Source organism: Chanos chanos, chromosome 1, assembly GCF_902362185.1.
Source record: "Chanos chanos chromosome 1, fChaCha1.1, whole genome shotgun sequence".
NCBI lineage: Eukaryota > Metazoa > Chordata > Actinopteri > Gonorynchiformes > Chanidae > Chanos > Chanos chanos.
Window position 1 is genome coordinate 34,521,140 of NC_044495.1, and position 14,490 is coordinate 34,535,629.

The 14,490-nt window shown below is 38.4% G+C and overlaps 1 protein-coding gene across 1 annotated transcript; it reads left to right on the top strand.

Moving 5' to 3' along the window:
* The first annotated feature begins 5,626 nt into the window (after nt 1-5,626).
* Nucleotides 5,627-14,490, top strand: syt12 (synaptotagmin XII). The gene is made up of 7 exons (XM_030784933.1): nt 5,627-5,688; nt 8,973-9,166; nt 9,478-9,861; nt 10,733-10,948; nt 12,348-12,468; nt 12,785-12,918; nt 13,866-14,490. The coding sequence occupies exons 1-7, from the start codon at nt 5,643-5,645 to the stop codon at nt 14,037-14,039; spliced, it is 1,269 nt and encodes a 422-aa protein (XP_030640793.1). The 5' UTR covers nt 5,627-5,642; the 3' UTR covers nt 14,040-14,490.

Genomic DNA, 14,490 nt, shown 5'->3' on the forward strand with positions numbered 1-14,490 from the left:
CGATTTTACGCGGTGATAGAACTGAATTCTCTGCCAGAAAGTCATATGTTTAATTGATGACCGTACAGAAGAAAGTAGACTTTAAGATGCCTGACAGTTTAATGTACAGCTTAATAGCTTCTTAATCCTTTCATGTTTTGTCGGTGCTTGACTGTTTTGCACACACTTCTTAGGTACCGTGGCAATTTCTTTTGCCTGAAGGCTCTCAACAGTTTTCACAATTTATCAATTAGCGCACAATTAGGTTCAGTAGGAGCTGTCCTTTCAGAACCACTGAAATGTGCGATGTTCATTGGAAATAACTCGTTGCATTTAATTTAATTCATCCTGGAAAGGTGAAAAGATTTGTATACAGTGGATAAGAAAACAAATACAACACTACCGACTAAGTCCCTTTGCAACCCTTAGTATGGCAATCATGCAGGCCCTTTCGGTTGACGTCACGAAATTTCCACGAAAAAATAGTTTCCTTCGGCATCATTCTATCATCTCAATCCGCTTTAAAAAATCATCAGTTGATTAAATTAAAAACATATATATCTCCTACTACAAAACTGTGGAAAAGTGGTAGAACGTGAAAAAAATCGTCACACACTTCCAAAGACAAACAGAACTGTTTACCTACCCTTTACTGATAGTAATGCATATTCTGAAATCTTAAAAAGGTGGTCGGTAATACTTCAAGGATAAAGGTACGTCGTTTAAAACGTTGTGCGTGCATTCAGTAGAAAAGATTTCACTTTCTTGCCTTTCAGTGATCATGAACAAGAACAATATGCTTCTGTAATGATACAGATGCAATAGTTTTCTGGGGTTGTCATGGTCACCTAGCTGCTTGGTGTATTGTTGTGGGGCCTTCAGGGATACTCCAGCAAGGCTTTAATTTAATACCAGCGCACACATATAAAGAGCACAATGGGATATACCAATACATCTTTCCTTGATACTAACAGACAGTACATATTGAACGTATCTTAACTAAAGAACATTATTCTGTTAGAGGGTGCAATAAATTTTCAGTATGATTCATTTTGCAATTACATAACTGTAATACAGATCCAGTTCCCACACTTTGTCTTAAGAGTAAAAGTATGTACTCTTTATGCTCTGTATACTCATACACGTATAGTATTACGTAGTTAGAAAGTGATATTAATAGTAGAACACTGTCAGATAGCAAAGCACAGCCACAGTCTGTAATTCTTTGCTGGCAGTGTGATCAGCATCAAAATTCAGCACCAGACGTATGACAAGCAGAAGAGACAAAACTGTGAAAAATAGCAGCAGAGAATTCTCCTGTATGTTCAGTTCATGGTGACATTGAGTAAGCAGCTTCACCATGTTCATATGGCATGTAAACGGCAGTATGGGTTACATCTGAGCCTAAGACCATTGGTATCTCTATAGTTTTAAGAAGAAAAAGTATCAGGCCTAAAGTACTAATAACACATATTTTATTATTAGGCATCAGGAAGAGAGAAGATTTGAGAGAAGTAACAGTGGACTGTCCACTATCATCATGATTTTCAGTCAGTTCAGACTATTGTGTGGTGGCGATGAGGTTAATTTTTATAATGACTCATTGCATGGGCACAAACTTGATTTATTAGACATTGCTAGCTGTGCTCCCTCATTGAGAGAAGCACATTTGAGCACTCTCTCTCTCTCTCTCTCTCTCTCTTCCCCCGCCTTCCCACAGCAATGCAGCGTCCATTATTATTGATCACTAGTGTTTTAGTATTGACGACCAATAAAGGGAAGTACACTTTTTCATTTATCCTCAGCAAAAAATAGGACAAGCCCCTTTCTTTCTTCAGCCAATACAGTTTTGGACTAAACCTTTGCAACTGCATTATGAATTATAAAGGCTCTTTCTCTCACTCTCCTTTCCTCCCATCCTATCATTTCACATTACTTCACCCAACAGATTATAGTCATGAGTAAAATTTTGCTAAGCTGTTTTTTTTTTTCTTTTAATTTGCTTGTTTATGAATTGAGACACTTCAGTTCCCTAGTATAGAGGGAATGTCTAGGAGATGGCTCAGTTCTCTCACAACAGATGCACTGAGTGGCAGCCTATCTGTGTTCCTGTGGTTTTCACAGGCAGAGCGTGGGCAGTGGCAACACCCCCCACAGCACAAAGGACTCTCTGCATTCAGCGGCAATTTAAACAGGCACAGCAACATTCTTCAATAAGCGTCACTAACTCAGAATTGAAGAGCCATGCTAATTAATCGTATGACAGTATGTGTTATTGCTGAATTGAAAAGAAACATAATTAGTGGACTAGGGGGTTTTGTACAAAGTGGACAAATTAGGTATTATGATTAACTCAAGCTTTTATAATATGCAAAAAATTGTATACATTGCAATGTTGTTGTGGTTTATGATTGTTCAAGATATTTGTTCTACAGCAACAGTCAGTTGTATTTTCAGTGTAACTTGCAGAAAAAGATCAAAATGCATTTGTATGGCTATTCTCATGTTGCATGTTTAAACTCCTCATTATGTATCAAATACACAGAAATTCTTAATGTTGGAGTAACTGAGCAACTAGGTAGTCCTGTATATGCATATATATATATATATATATATATATTTATATATATATATATATATATATATGTGTGTGTGTGTGTGTGTGTGTGTGTGTGTGTGTGTAAGACTAGGTAGGGCAGTTAAGCATGCAAGTGACTGAATCTCTAATGCATTATGGATATAACGAGGGTAAGGGGTAGCTGAGGAAGAGGAAGGAAAAAGAGAGAAGAAACGCTTGACATTGTTTTGCCATTTCATTTATTTCAAGCTTGCACTCCACCAGTTATTTCATTCGCCCTGTAATTGCAAACTTCATCCCAAGAACTGAGTATTTTTCATGTTTTTTTTTCCTTTGCTCCTTCTTCATGTCATTAGCGTTATGCTTTTCTCCAAGCTTCAGTTCCTAAGAGGAAAAAAAAGGAGAGGAAGCTAAGAGAGTAGGGTGTGGAGAAGGGGGTGGATGAAGGTAAAAGGAAAGGGTTTATGAAGTATGACTCATGCTGTCAACTTACACAAGATTTTGTAGCTTCAAAAATAGCACAGCATGAAGGGCAGTACAGTCCTCATTTTGTCTTGCTCAACCATGTTGCGGCAGATATTGGAAATAAGACTGGAACGAATTCTTGGCATTGTATATTTATCTTAGAATAAAGCATATACACTTGAAGCAAAAGATCTAACTACAAAAAAAAAACAAAAAAACAATACATTTTGAAATCCAAGAAGGATGCAATCCCTAAAAACCCATGAAACACCTTTTAAAATATGTGGAAATTCCAAATAATGTTATTTTTTTTTAATCCACGTCATGGTGTGTGAAAGAGGCTGATGTGTCAGGGTTTTAAAAGTACAATAAAAAGAAAATAAGATTTGATTTGTTTTCGTAACAAGCCCACCATGCTTAATTTGAAACAGCTTATGAATTGTAAAAGTCATTATAAGATATGCTCGGTGATGGTCAACCTGAGCTGAAGTGTCTTTAGAGCTGGAGAATACTGGTTTACGCAGAGTGTTGAAGCTCACTCATTTACTCCATGTATACATGTGTGTGCGTGTGTTAAACATGCGGATAGGCTTTCATGGATATGAGTGTAATTGTAAACAGGCACTTGGCTGCTTATCCATTGTTCTCTTTCTAATCATTATTCGGTGAATACAGTGTGAGCAAAAGGTCATTTTTGTCATATGAGGATCTGCTGTAACACAGTGTATCGCCCACATTTGGAGGCACTACTTAAGACTATTTTACTGCAACCCATTGCTTCAAAGCAATGTTGATGGTAACTCACTGGTATACATTTGTAACTCACTTGTATACATTTGATTCCTTGACAAACAAACCCAACACAGTAGCCGAAAAACACTTCTCCTGTAGGAAATTTATTAACACAATGCTAAGCACACTGTCCAAAAGTAAAAACTTTGATCAAAATGATTTTGGAACTAATAAGCTGTTCACATGAGAGAGAGGTTATGGATGTGCAAACATGAAAACATCATCACAGTGCCTGCACATTCAAGAGAATATCAACATTACAGCTGAGTTTTTGCCCCTCTCCCCATGATGCACTGACAATTAGACAGCTTGGCAAAGTAATCTTAGCACCTCTGGAATTCATGCAACAATTGGGCAGCCAGTTCACATTAGTATGCCAGCTGCCACACATATAGTTGTCATCTTTATCTGTATCTTTGGACTTTGTATCACAGAACTTACCTGCTTACTTTAGAAAGAAAGTGTTGTGATGACCGGCTTTGCCCCATAACGCTGTTCTAATCATCCATGTCCCTCGTCTTTCACACAGATTGACTTATTTATATACCTGCGTTCATTTTCCCCCCTGCCTCATACACTTGGGCCATTCCCCAGAACAGAAGGAAGTCACAGTGTTGGCATGGTGATGCAGCATGCATAGTTCATAGGTTTTAGTTAATAACAGTAACACCAATGATTAACCTACATAATTTTTCCCTCCCAAATGAAGGCATCTGTCCACAGTGGTACGGGGCAAGTAAATGGCCTTTTTCAAGTCTTTCATACACAGACAGTTGAGACCTATGAAAATGAGGAAATGTGGACTGCTCACAGTTGTTCTGTCTGTCTGTCTGTCTTTCTGTCTGTCTATTTCTTTGTTTTTAACACAGAAATTCAAGTCCATTGATTTGATTGCTTCAGTAAAGAGATTCCTTTAGCTGAAATAGCACTTTGGTCTTGACTTGCACTTGTAACAGAGTCCAGAGGTCTGCTCACAGCTGCATTATGTAACATTTGACAAGTTCATCATCACATCATATTAGGGTAGGTACAAGGAGTAAACCCATAACCATCCTAGACAAAGTGTAAAGACTACCAACGAGAAGATTATCAACACACCACATGAAAGAAGTAGTTTACTGATAATGGCCCTCTCAATTCACAGTATTAAAGTACAAGCTCTCACTGAGGAGATTTTCAAAACATCATTTTAATATACTTATATACTTGCTCTCATTAAAGGGATTCTTCAAACAGCAATTTAAGAGGCTCATTGACAGGAGTTTATCATGTACCATTTGAAAAGTAGGAATTCCTTAGTAGGAGTTTTGCCAAACCACCGACTAAGGTATAGGATCCCCCTGAAGAGATTCCCAGCATATTTTACGCAGATTCAGAATTCAGAGAAGCAGTGAATCAAAGCTCCAAATTAAGTTGTCCAGGGTCACGCCTTCTGTGAGATTGCACAACATGTTATGCTTTAGAGCACCTCATGGTAAATGCTACTGTTAACAGTTTTACTGTTCAAATACTGTACTAAAGTACTAAAGTCTGTTTCAGAGTCCTCCACTCTGTCAGCAAACAGCTGTGAAAATAGGGACCTAATAGTTGTAACCACTTTTGAATCCAAGGTCTGAAATGTGAAAAATGGAAAAGAAGCTTAGTTGGATGACAAAGGTGACACAAAGAGGTGGCGCTCTCTCAATAACTCTGACAGGTCAAGAATCAAGCTGTAATCTTCTCATGTCATTACAAAGAGTAGAATATTTGCTTTAAACCTTTCAGTTTTGATCTGAGAATTTTTTAACTTTTTTTTTTCACTCTTTTATTGCAGGTAGGTTTCTGCATAATGTCCTCAGTGCACGGCAGGGACATATCTGACTACCATGTGAGCGGTAAGTGTATGAGCCACATTCACACCATTCTAATGTAGCTAGAGTATAGTCAATTACTATCTTATCCCCCTGTGCCAGTATAGCCACCTAAAGTGTCTGTCCTAGGACAGGGTTTCCCAAAGCCAGGCCCGGGGACTCATGTGACACATCTGTGTCAATAATTTAAGGTCTCACTATTGCTTCACCTCAACAGTTGGCTTTGCTGTCTAGTTCAGTGAACTGATTACATGGTTGTACTGATTATTTGGCTTAGTTGTATACGGTGGCAATCATTATTCACTGCTTGGGAAATTGCTTTGCTATGCTTTGCTATAGTAGAAATGATCTAGAGAAGATAGTAAACGTTTTGTAAGTGTACTCATTAGTTCTTTCATACATATTTTTGTGAATAAGCATGTCTATACTCACCATTGTGATTTCCAACCTTACTCCTGATCTATTTTTCACTGAAATGTCTGAACTATGGAAATTTTGCTTTCAAATTTTCATGCTGTAAATGGAACTGGATATTATTAGCAAAAAAAGGAAGAGTTATCTTCCAGCCTTGTGTCAGCATTGAAAGACTTCACATTTTTCACATTAGGCAGATACACACATACCTGTGTAGGAACTTCTAAATGGGCATTTTATAAAGAAATAGTGTTCTTCTACAACAACTTTATCAGCATACAAATTACTCCAGTGAATCTATGACCATGTGTGTTGCATATTTAAAAGCACTTACACAGTCTTGCAAAATTGATGTGATTTAAGAGGAAATTATTAGAAATTACTTAATTGAAAAGCCAGGCAGCACAGGCACAAGAGACCTCACTTAGAGGATGACAACTTGACTGTAGTCATAACTCTAGCAAGAGCCACTGAAGGTGAATCAGCTGCCTTTTATGCCTACTGGCAAACTGAGGCACAAATGGCAAGTTCGCTGGCCCCATTCAGACGGTGCGGGAGGCTCAGTGCACAGACTGTAGTTGTCAGTGTGATACTGACCCCAGTGGTACCCTACAGCTGATGAGACTGCATGTACCTCAGATACATCAAAAAAGCTGACTCTGTGGCTCCGTTATTTTGGCCCCCCAGCTGCCACACTGATGGGTAAACCTGCAGACAATGCCTAAAGCCCAATCTTTTTGCCTAGTGAAGCAGATCAGCGGCAGCACTGAACTCTGCAGGACAGGGCTCTTGACATCCTATTTCATACAAGACAGACACAGGCCCCGCTGTCATTCATATTGCTGGCCCTAACTCGCAGACTCTGTGGATGCCCTCATTCCTCTCTTACTGAATACTGATTTTGAAAAGAAGTCTCTCTTCACAATATGACCTCCAATGAAAAGTTCTTGTAACTATCATCTTTATATCCTGTCAAGGATTTTATGATGAAAAGACCATCTTCAACATAACATTTCACATTACGTAAGACGGCAGGAATATTTTGAAACTTCACTACTTTTTTGAGCTTGGTTTCTCTTTGTCTGACAGCAGCAGCTCCAAAAATCTCACAAGGCACAATGCTATAGCCTTTTTCATTGACTTTGGTGGCTTGACTAGCATGAAATTAGTGTGAACCACATGCTGTCGACATCTCAGTGATAGGGGAGAAGAGCCTGAGACAGCACTCCCCACTACCATCAACACCAAAACTCCAAATGGTGTTATGTCTGGTGGAAAACGGAGTTGCACTCCATCAACTGAGCTCTAGACACTGTACTAAAGCCCAGTGAAGCTGTTCTGGCTCGTGATGGCCTATCACCCTATTAATTATTTTGGTGTAGAAAAATATATAAAATATTATAATGCCAAATTCTGCCATATCAGAGAGTGCTAGCATGCAGTGTTATGCTGAAAAACATCTTGCAATAAAAAAAAAAAAAAAAAAAGAATCAAATAGTACATATAACTGATAACCCTTTATAATAATGATTACTGATGAGTAAATTGCAAGGCACTAGAACAAACTATTGACAACTTCTTTACTAATTTTTGTAACTAATTAATTAATCATAATTAATTATATTAGGTACATTTACAGATTATTCTTTGGTGTTTTATCACACATTATTTGTGTACAGATCATTTAAACATCATTTATTTGATATATAAAATGTAACATAATTATAAGAAAAAAGAGAGCATGCTCCCCAGATTCATGCATGAAGGACTGGGCTTAAGAGGCCATGATGATACTGTGTAAACAAGCTCTTCTCCTTCTGTTCAAGCATCTTGCCAAGTTCAGCAGTAACTGGGTTCTTTGACATGTTTGCTAAATTGAAGTCTTAGAGCTGAGAACGTGTTTAAGAACATGTTGTCTCCCATGGACTTCTGACTCATATCTGATGATGACACCACCCTGACTGGTTCACTGCCAATATATTGTGGCCCTTTTCCCTGATAGAACTGCAAGATCCAGCCTCATTCCCATCTGTCACTGCATACCCAGTTCCTTGGCTTGAGATAGCGTGCTCACACTTCGCACCATGTTTCGTATTCTTAAAGGGAATGGAATGTTGTGACAATCAGCTTCATTGTCTGCTCTGAGTACCTCTGAGTCACAGTTATGGTCTCTTTGTTCAGAGTGACTATTAATCAAGAAGTACAGAGAATATTTTTTCTTTATAAAGTAAGAGGCTTTGCTTGTTGAAGTAAAGAAAAGAGTGCAAAGAAAAGTGATCTGGTTTATTCTTTAATATATAATCTGGGTGATTAGAGGACACTTAGATTAGAGAACTCATGTGAGTATTAGGTCTGTTGAAGATGGGCTAGACAAAAAAAAACCCATGTTAAAGTAGTCCCCAAGCCAGGAGTTGGTAAACACTCACCTAAAAGAGCATCCCTTCCACCATCCCCACTACCTCATACTCTGTCTGTCCCCAGATGTATAGACAATTGAGAGTGGAGTTTGTTATTTTATTTTATTTTATTTTATTTTATTTTATTTTATTTTATTTTATTTTATTTTATTTTATCTTATTTTATTTTATTTTATTTCATTTTATTTTATTTTATTTTATTTTATTTTATTTTATTTTATTTTATTTTATTTTATTTTATTTCTGGGTGCCTCAGAGGTTATTAAACCTGCAATTTTTGGTGAAAATCAGAATATGACAAAACAGTGTTATTTAAACCCTCTGGTGCCTTTTTGCAATTTTTTATGTGAACTTGAGCGTCGTGATTAAATAAAATCTTCAATATTCTACATATAAAAAATGGCATTTCAGTTGTCAATACTCTCACTGAAACATACAATAAATAACTGTTCTCCCTCTCACCTCTCTGTGTGTAAGTGGTTCGTGAACCCCCTGGCTGGGAGGTTGGCATCTACATCACAGGATTTCTGGTGTTGCTGGGGGTGGTGGGGATTAACCTGTGGAAGCTGTGGAAGTCTGGCACCTTCCCTGTGCCCTCCCCCTATCCAAACTTCGACTACCGCTACCTTCAGGAAAAATATGGCACTTCTTTCTCAGAGGTCAGACAAAAGGTAAGTCAGTCGTCTCCCCAGCTCCTAGGACATTGTCCATTTTTTTTAAGGATTCTGATCCTGCTCTTGTTCTTCCATACTTATGGGAGACCTTACATACCTGCCTGAGTTACAGCAATACTACAGAGTATTAATATAACAAGCTTCCATTCAGATGCCTCTGACTGACTTTAACATTCAGATTTATACTCAGTATGCGAGAGAGGGTAACAATAACCAGGTATCTAAAAGACAATATTTTAATATCCAAGTGGGCCAAATATCAGCAAAGAGCTTATTATTCTCCATCACATGTGTTCTGTTTTGTGCAGAGAATGGCAGCCAACAACCACCGGAGAGCATCCACTGCCAGCCGTAAGCCAAGCCTCCAACTCGGAGATACTCCAGACGGACTTCGGGAACTGGGCACACTGGAGCTGATGAGCCGTGAGCTGGATCCAGCCGGCACCATGCAGCTGAATCGTTCCATCTCAACTGACTCCCTCAGTTCCATCTCCTCTGTGGCCAACAACTTTGGCCATGAGTTCACCGTTGGCCAACTGGAGGTGACCCTGGAGTATGAGGCTCGAGTCAGCACACTCCATATTACCTTGCACCAGGGTAAAGATCTGCTGGAGAAAGAGGAGGAAACTTTCCCTGGATGTTTCATCTGTGTCACACTGGTGCCCGAGGAGCTGAACGTGGGCGTCACCAAGGTGAGAGGCCCCTTGCCGGTGAACTTGTACATCCCAGTCACTCCCAGTGAACATCCTATGGTTTTACTGGATAATCTGAGCCTTGGCAAATGCCAATCAGCTGTTTCCATGGTTGCCTCCAGGCTGATAAGAATCAGAGCACCGTGGTGCCGTGTAAAGGTTTTATACACAGGCAAATAATGACAGTTTAACTACCCCCAGCTGAGGACTGAGGACTGGGGGAGATTGTTGGGAAGAATGCTGATGTCAGCTCTAGAGCTTGCTACAGTGCCTGTAGAGACCAAGCTGTTACGCTTGGCTTTGCTCCCCATTCTTTCCTTTTGCCTCAGGCTGAAAGACAACACAATATTCCTGGAAGCCTAGTGCCTGTGTCTTCAAGTAGAATCATTTTAGAAGTGAAGAAGTGAATATGTTTGCAATTCAACAAAAATTAAAGCCCTCTGGGTAAAACTAAACTTAAAATTAAAAGACAAAATACAAGCAGTAATAATCTATATAAACTGGGAATACAGGCCGACGTGCAACATTGTTATGACAGCAAAATAACATCACTAAAGAGAATGATTTCACTGATTACTGCCCCCAATATATTCTTTAAAATAATTATTGTTTATTCAGAGGCATACAGGTCAGGCCAGTGGATTCTGAGTATTTTTGTCAGATTTTGTTAGTTCAGATAAGCATTTTCTGAAGCTGGTAAATCTCACATTCTCGCTATTCAGTCTACCTCTCTCTGATGTTTAAAGTCAAACTGTGATTTACAAATAAGACATAATACAATTTGGGCGGGTCTAAAGAACCCATGTTGACTGTATGATATGGTTTTTGAATCTCTTAAAACATACACACAAGTCTGTCTGTATTCAAACAGGTGCAGAGGAATGCATTCACAGTGGTCTTTGATGAGCGGTTCTCCATTGCCCTTGATGCTGCTGCACTGGAGGAATACAGCTTGCGGTTTTCTGCATTTGGGATTGATGCAGATGAGAGAAACATAAGTGCTGGAGTTGCAGAATTGAAGCTGTCTGATCTGGATCTCTCCATCCGGCCATTTAATGCTTGGCTTTATCTGCAAGATGTCAATAAGGTAATTATTTGCCTTGCCTAATTTTGCCATCAAGTCCTCTCTGAATTAATTTGGAAGTAAGATATTTTGGATATGTTTTTTACAGACAATGTGATATTCACTGATTCAGTTGAATTGATCAAGAAACAACAAGCCACCATTGTTTCTTTCTTCTTGGAATTACACTTTCCTCCATCTAACATGACATTAAACTAAACATTTTGTGGAAGTTGAACTGAAGACAGGGCAGTCTCCAACAAAATTGGTCCAAAGATGCATGATTTAGCACTGATCACACAATCACACATTAGGAATAGTGAAATACACAGTGAAGAAATTGTACAGAATCTCCCTCACTGTTTTCTTTTTACACTACAGATAACAATGCATGGGAGGCATAATTAAACCATTGCAAGTCTCCAGTTTGCGCTTCTCAGGGTGGTGGTAGGCATCTTAATGTCTAATCACCGAATGTAATGATTTTAGCACCTCTTTTCTCTTTTCAGTTTCACTCATAAGCACAAAACTATGTCTGCTTGTTCTCTGGTGTATAGAGGTTTAGGGAGAGCAGCTGTCTAAACTGTCACCATTTTGACTAAAATTGCCATAAGTCTAGTTTTCTTAAAGGGCAAGTGTTCTGCTCCTCCAAAGAGTTTATTCTAGGGAGGATCTTTATGGACCATTATATGGGCTATACAAGTTATCATTCCCTCCGGCCTGCTTTTCCATCTTCCAAAAGGTTCTCTTCTTGTGCAGATATACTGAACAACTAGATGCTCACTAGAGGATTTTGAAGTTGTGAATAGAAATTTGAGGTTGTGAGCACCAAATTACAGGTTTTACTTATCCTTCTTCTAGGCAATTTGCAGTGCACCCCAGAGTTCAACATCTTGTGGAACTAATCCCTCATGCCCTCAGAACTGACCCTAACTCTGCCACAGCGTACATTTGGATTACACTTGATTTACTAATGAACAGAATACAGATATGCATTCTGTTACATGCAATAATTCTAAAATGCACCAGTTTCACTACTTAATAAAGCACAACCACACAGAGATCAGGTATAGAGGGTATTCTCATGTGACACAAGTGGTTTTCTATGAACTAGTTTTTACATTCTTTCTGTCATTTCTGAAAAAAATAATTTTACTTATCATTTTTTGCTCTACCGTTTAGCAGGTAAGTGATTTCTACATACATCTCATATTGTGGTTAAAAGCAATGAAGAAATTACCACAAAAAGGAAATCCACTCTTTTTTTTTGTCCCTGTGTTTAACAGTTAGGTGTTTAACTGAAACTCAGGCTTGCTTCTCTTTGAAATGTTTCTCTATCAAGATATTATTTATCATATTGGGCTTCATTTGAACTGTATTTGTTGTCAAGTAAAAACCAATGCTCTTCCTCTGTCTTCTATAGACAGTTGATGCTGTGGGGGAGATACTGCTGTCACTGAGTTATCTGCCAACAGCTGAACGCCTTACAGTGGTCGTAGCCAAAGCTAAGAATCTGGTTTGGACCAATGGGAAGACCACAGCAGGTAATCACACAACAGAAACCCTTTTTTTTACATAGACTTTGTCCAGAAATATGCAATGTCACCTTACTTCTTTACCTTTTCATTTGAAAAACATTTTACAGCTCAAATGGGGATGACTTTTTATTATTATTTAATGGTACATTACCTGAGATGATCAATCTTGGTTCATAGTAATTAGGAATGTTTAAATGTAAAATAAACATCTGTGTGTGCAAAGTCATAGTGTTTTACAGCTTAATTCACAAAGTAAAGTTATACTCGAAAACAAAAAAACTAGTTTGTGAACAGAAGGATTCTGTGTCTTTTCTGCACACAGATCCATTTGTCAAAGTGTACCTCCTTCAGGATGGCAGGAAGATCAGCAAGAAGAAGACCTCTATAAAGAGAGATGACACAAACCCCATCTTCAATGAAGCCATGATCTTCTCTGTGCCAGCCATTGTGTTGCAGGTGACTATGGATTCAGATTTCTGCTAAAGGTGCAAATCTGTACCGATAGTGTTAAAAGTCCAATATGTAATATGTTCATTAAAAAAAAAAGTTACCTAATTGTCTTAGCTAAGGAAATTTGTGACACGAAAAAGAAAAATCAACTTTGGAGACAATGACAACTTCAAGAACATTTAGTACATTACAGTAGTTCCTCTTCTGGGGTCGTGATGTTCAGGTAATTTCATTAGCATTCAAAATGCCACGACAGTTTTAGAATAAGAGCTGAACAGACATGGCACTAGGGGATCCTCATAATTATGACTTTATGACTCAGAAATAATGAGGGCACCTAACAGCATTGAGGAACTCTCCTCTTGCATAGAAATTAACATATTTGCATTCATGAAAAAGATATCTTGCAAACAAAAACATGTTGATAAGAAAAACACTCAAATCAGCTTTGAACTCATTATTTCTTGTGGAAAAGAAAAAAACAAGGAGCAGCATAACACTTCAGAACTTCCATTGCAGAGGTTTATTTATTCCAGCAATAACAGAGTTACACAGGCAATGTCTCTCAGTAACATCTCAAACCTTTATGAGGTTGTTAATAATATTCAATGGCATGTATATTGCCAATGCACTGTGCACTACGGTTTTTATATTCATTGTGCTACTTAATATTGGTGACTATATCTAGCTATATAATCAGTAGTGGCCAGTTAACTATAATGCTAGAGAAGTTGTCTCTATAACACGTTATTAATTGTCCATGTAAATATTACAGAAAACTGTGCAAATTATACATCAGACAAAGCTCATTACATTTAACTAATAAATATTTGGGAAAATGTTAAACATGTAGCTCTATTGACACCCGCTCATGTTGCACTCTCCTGATATGTGCCTTTCTGTCAGAAATACTGAGATCCATACATACATGACTTGGTTTCTCTTCTGTGCAGGACCTCTCTCTGAGAGTCACCGTGGCAGAGTGTACAGATGACGGCAGGGGTGAAAACTTGGGTCATGTGATCATTGGCCCCGAGGCCAGCGGCATGGGCATCACTCACTGGAATCAGATGCTGGCTACACTGAGGAAACCCGTGTCTATGTGGCACCCTCTGAGGAGGACCTAAACTTAATCCTTCGGGCCCAAATTCCCTTTCCCCCTGCCACACACGTCTGCATGGTGCCTACTATTTCACTGTCCAAGGGTAAAGAAATTCAAAAGAATGAAGAGAACACATCTTTTCAGGAGACTAATATATTCAGTCTTTTCAAGGCAGTTTTACAATGGTGTAATAAGGGACTTAACAAAAGTTTAAGTTCAGTTTGAGCTAATCTGTGAGTGTATATTGTAGCAGATGAGAAAGTTGAGACTTGATTTGTCTCAGGTCCTGTGCTTTTTTGAAATCCAGGTTCTCTTATCCAGGTTAAATCAACTGTCAGTTTGTAAAAATTATGACAGGGTGGCAATGTGAAAAGCAGAGGTACAAGTGCCAGTAAATGTTACATTACACTATGTGTGCCGTTATAAATGTTTGAAAATTTTTAGTAGCTACTACATTGTGCTGTATTTAATGTCAG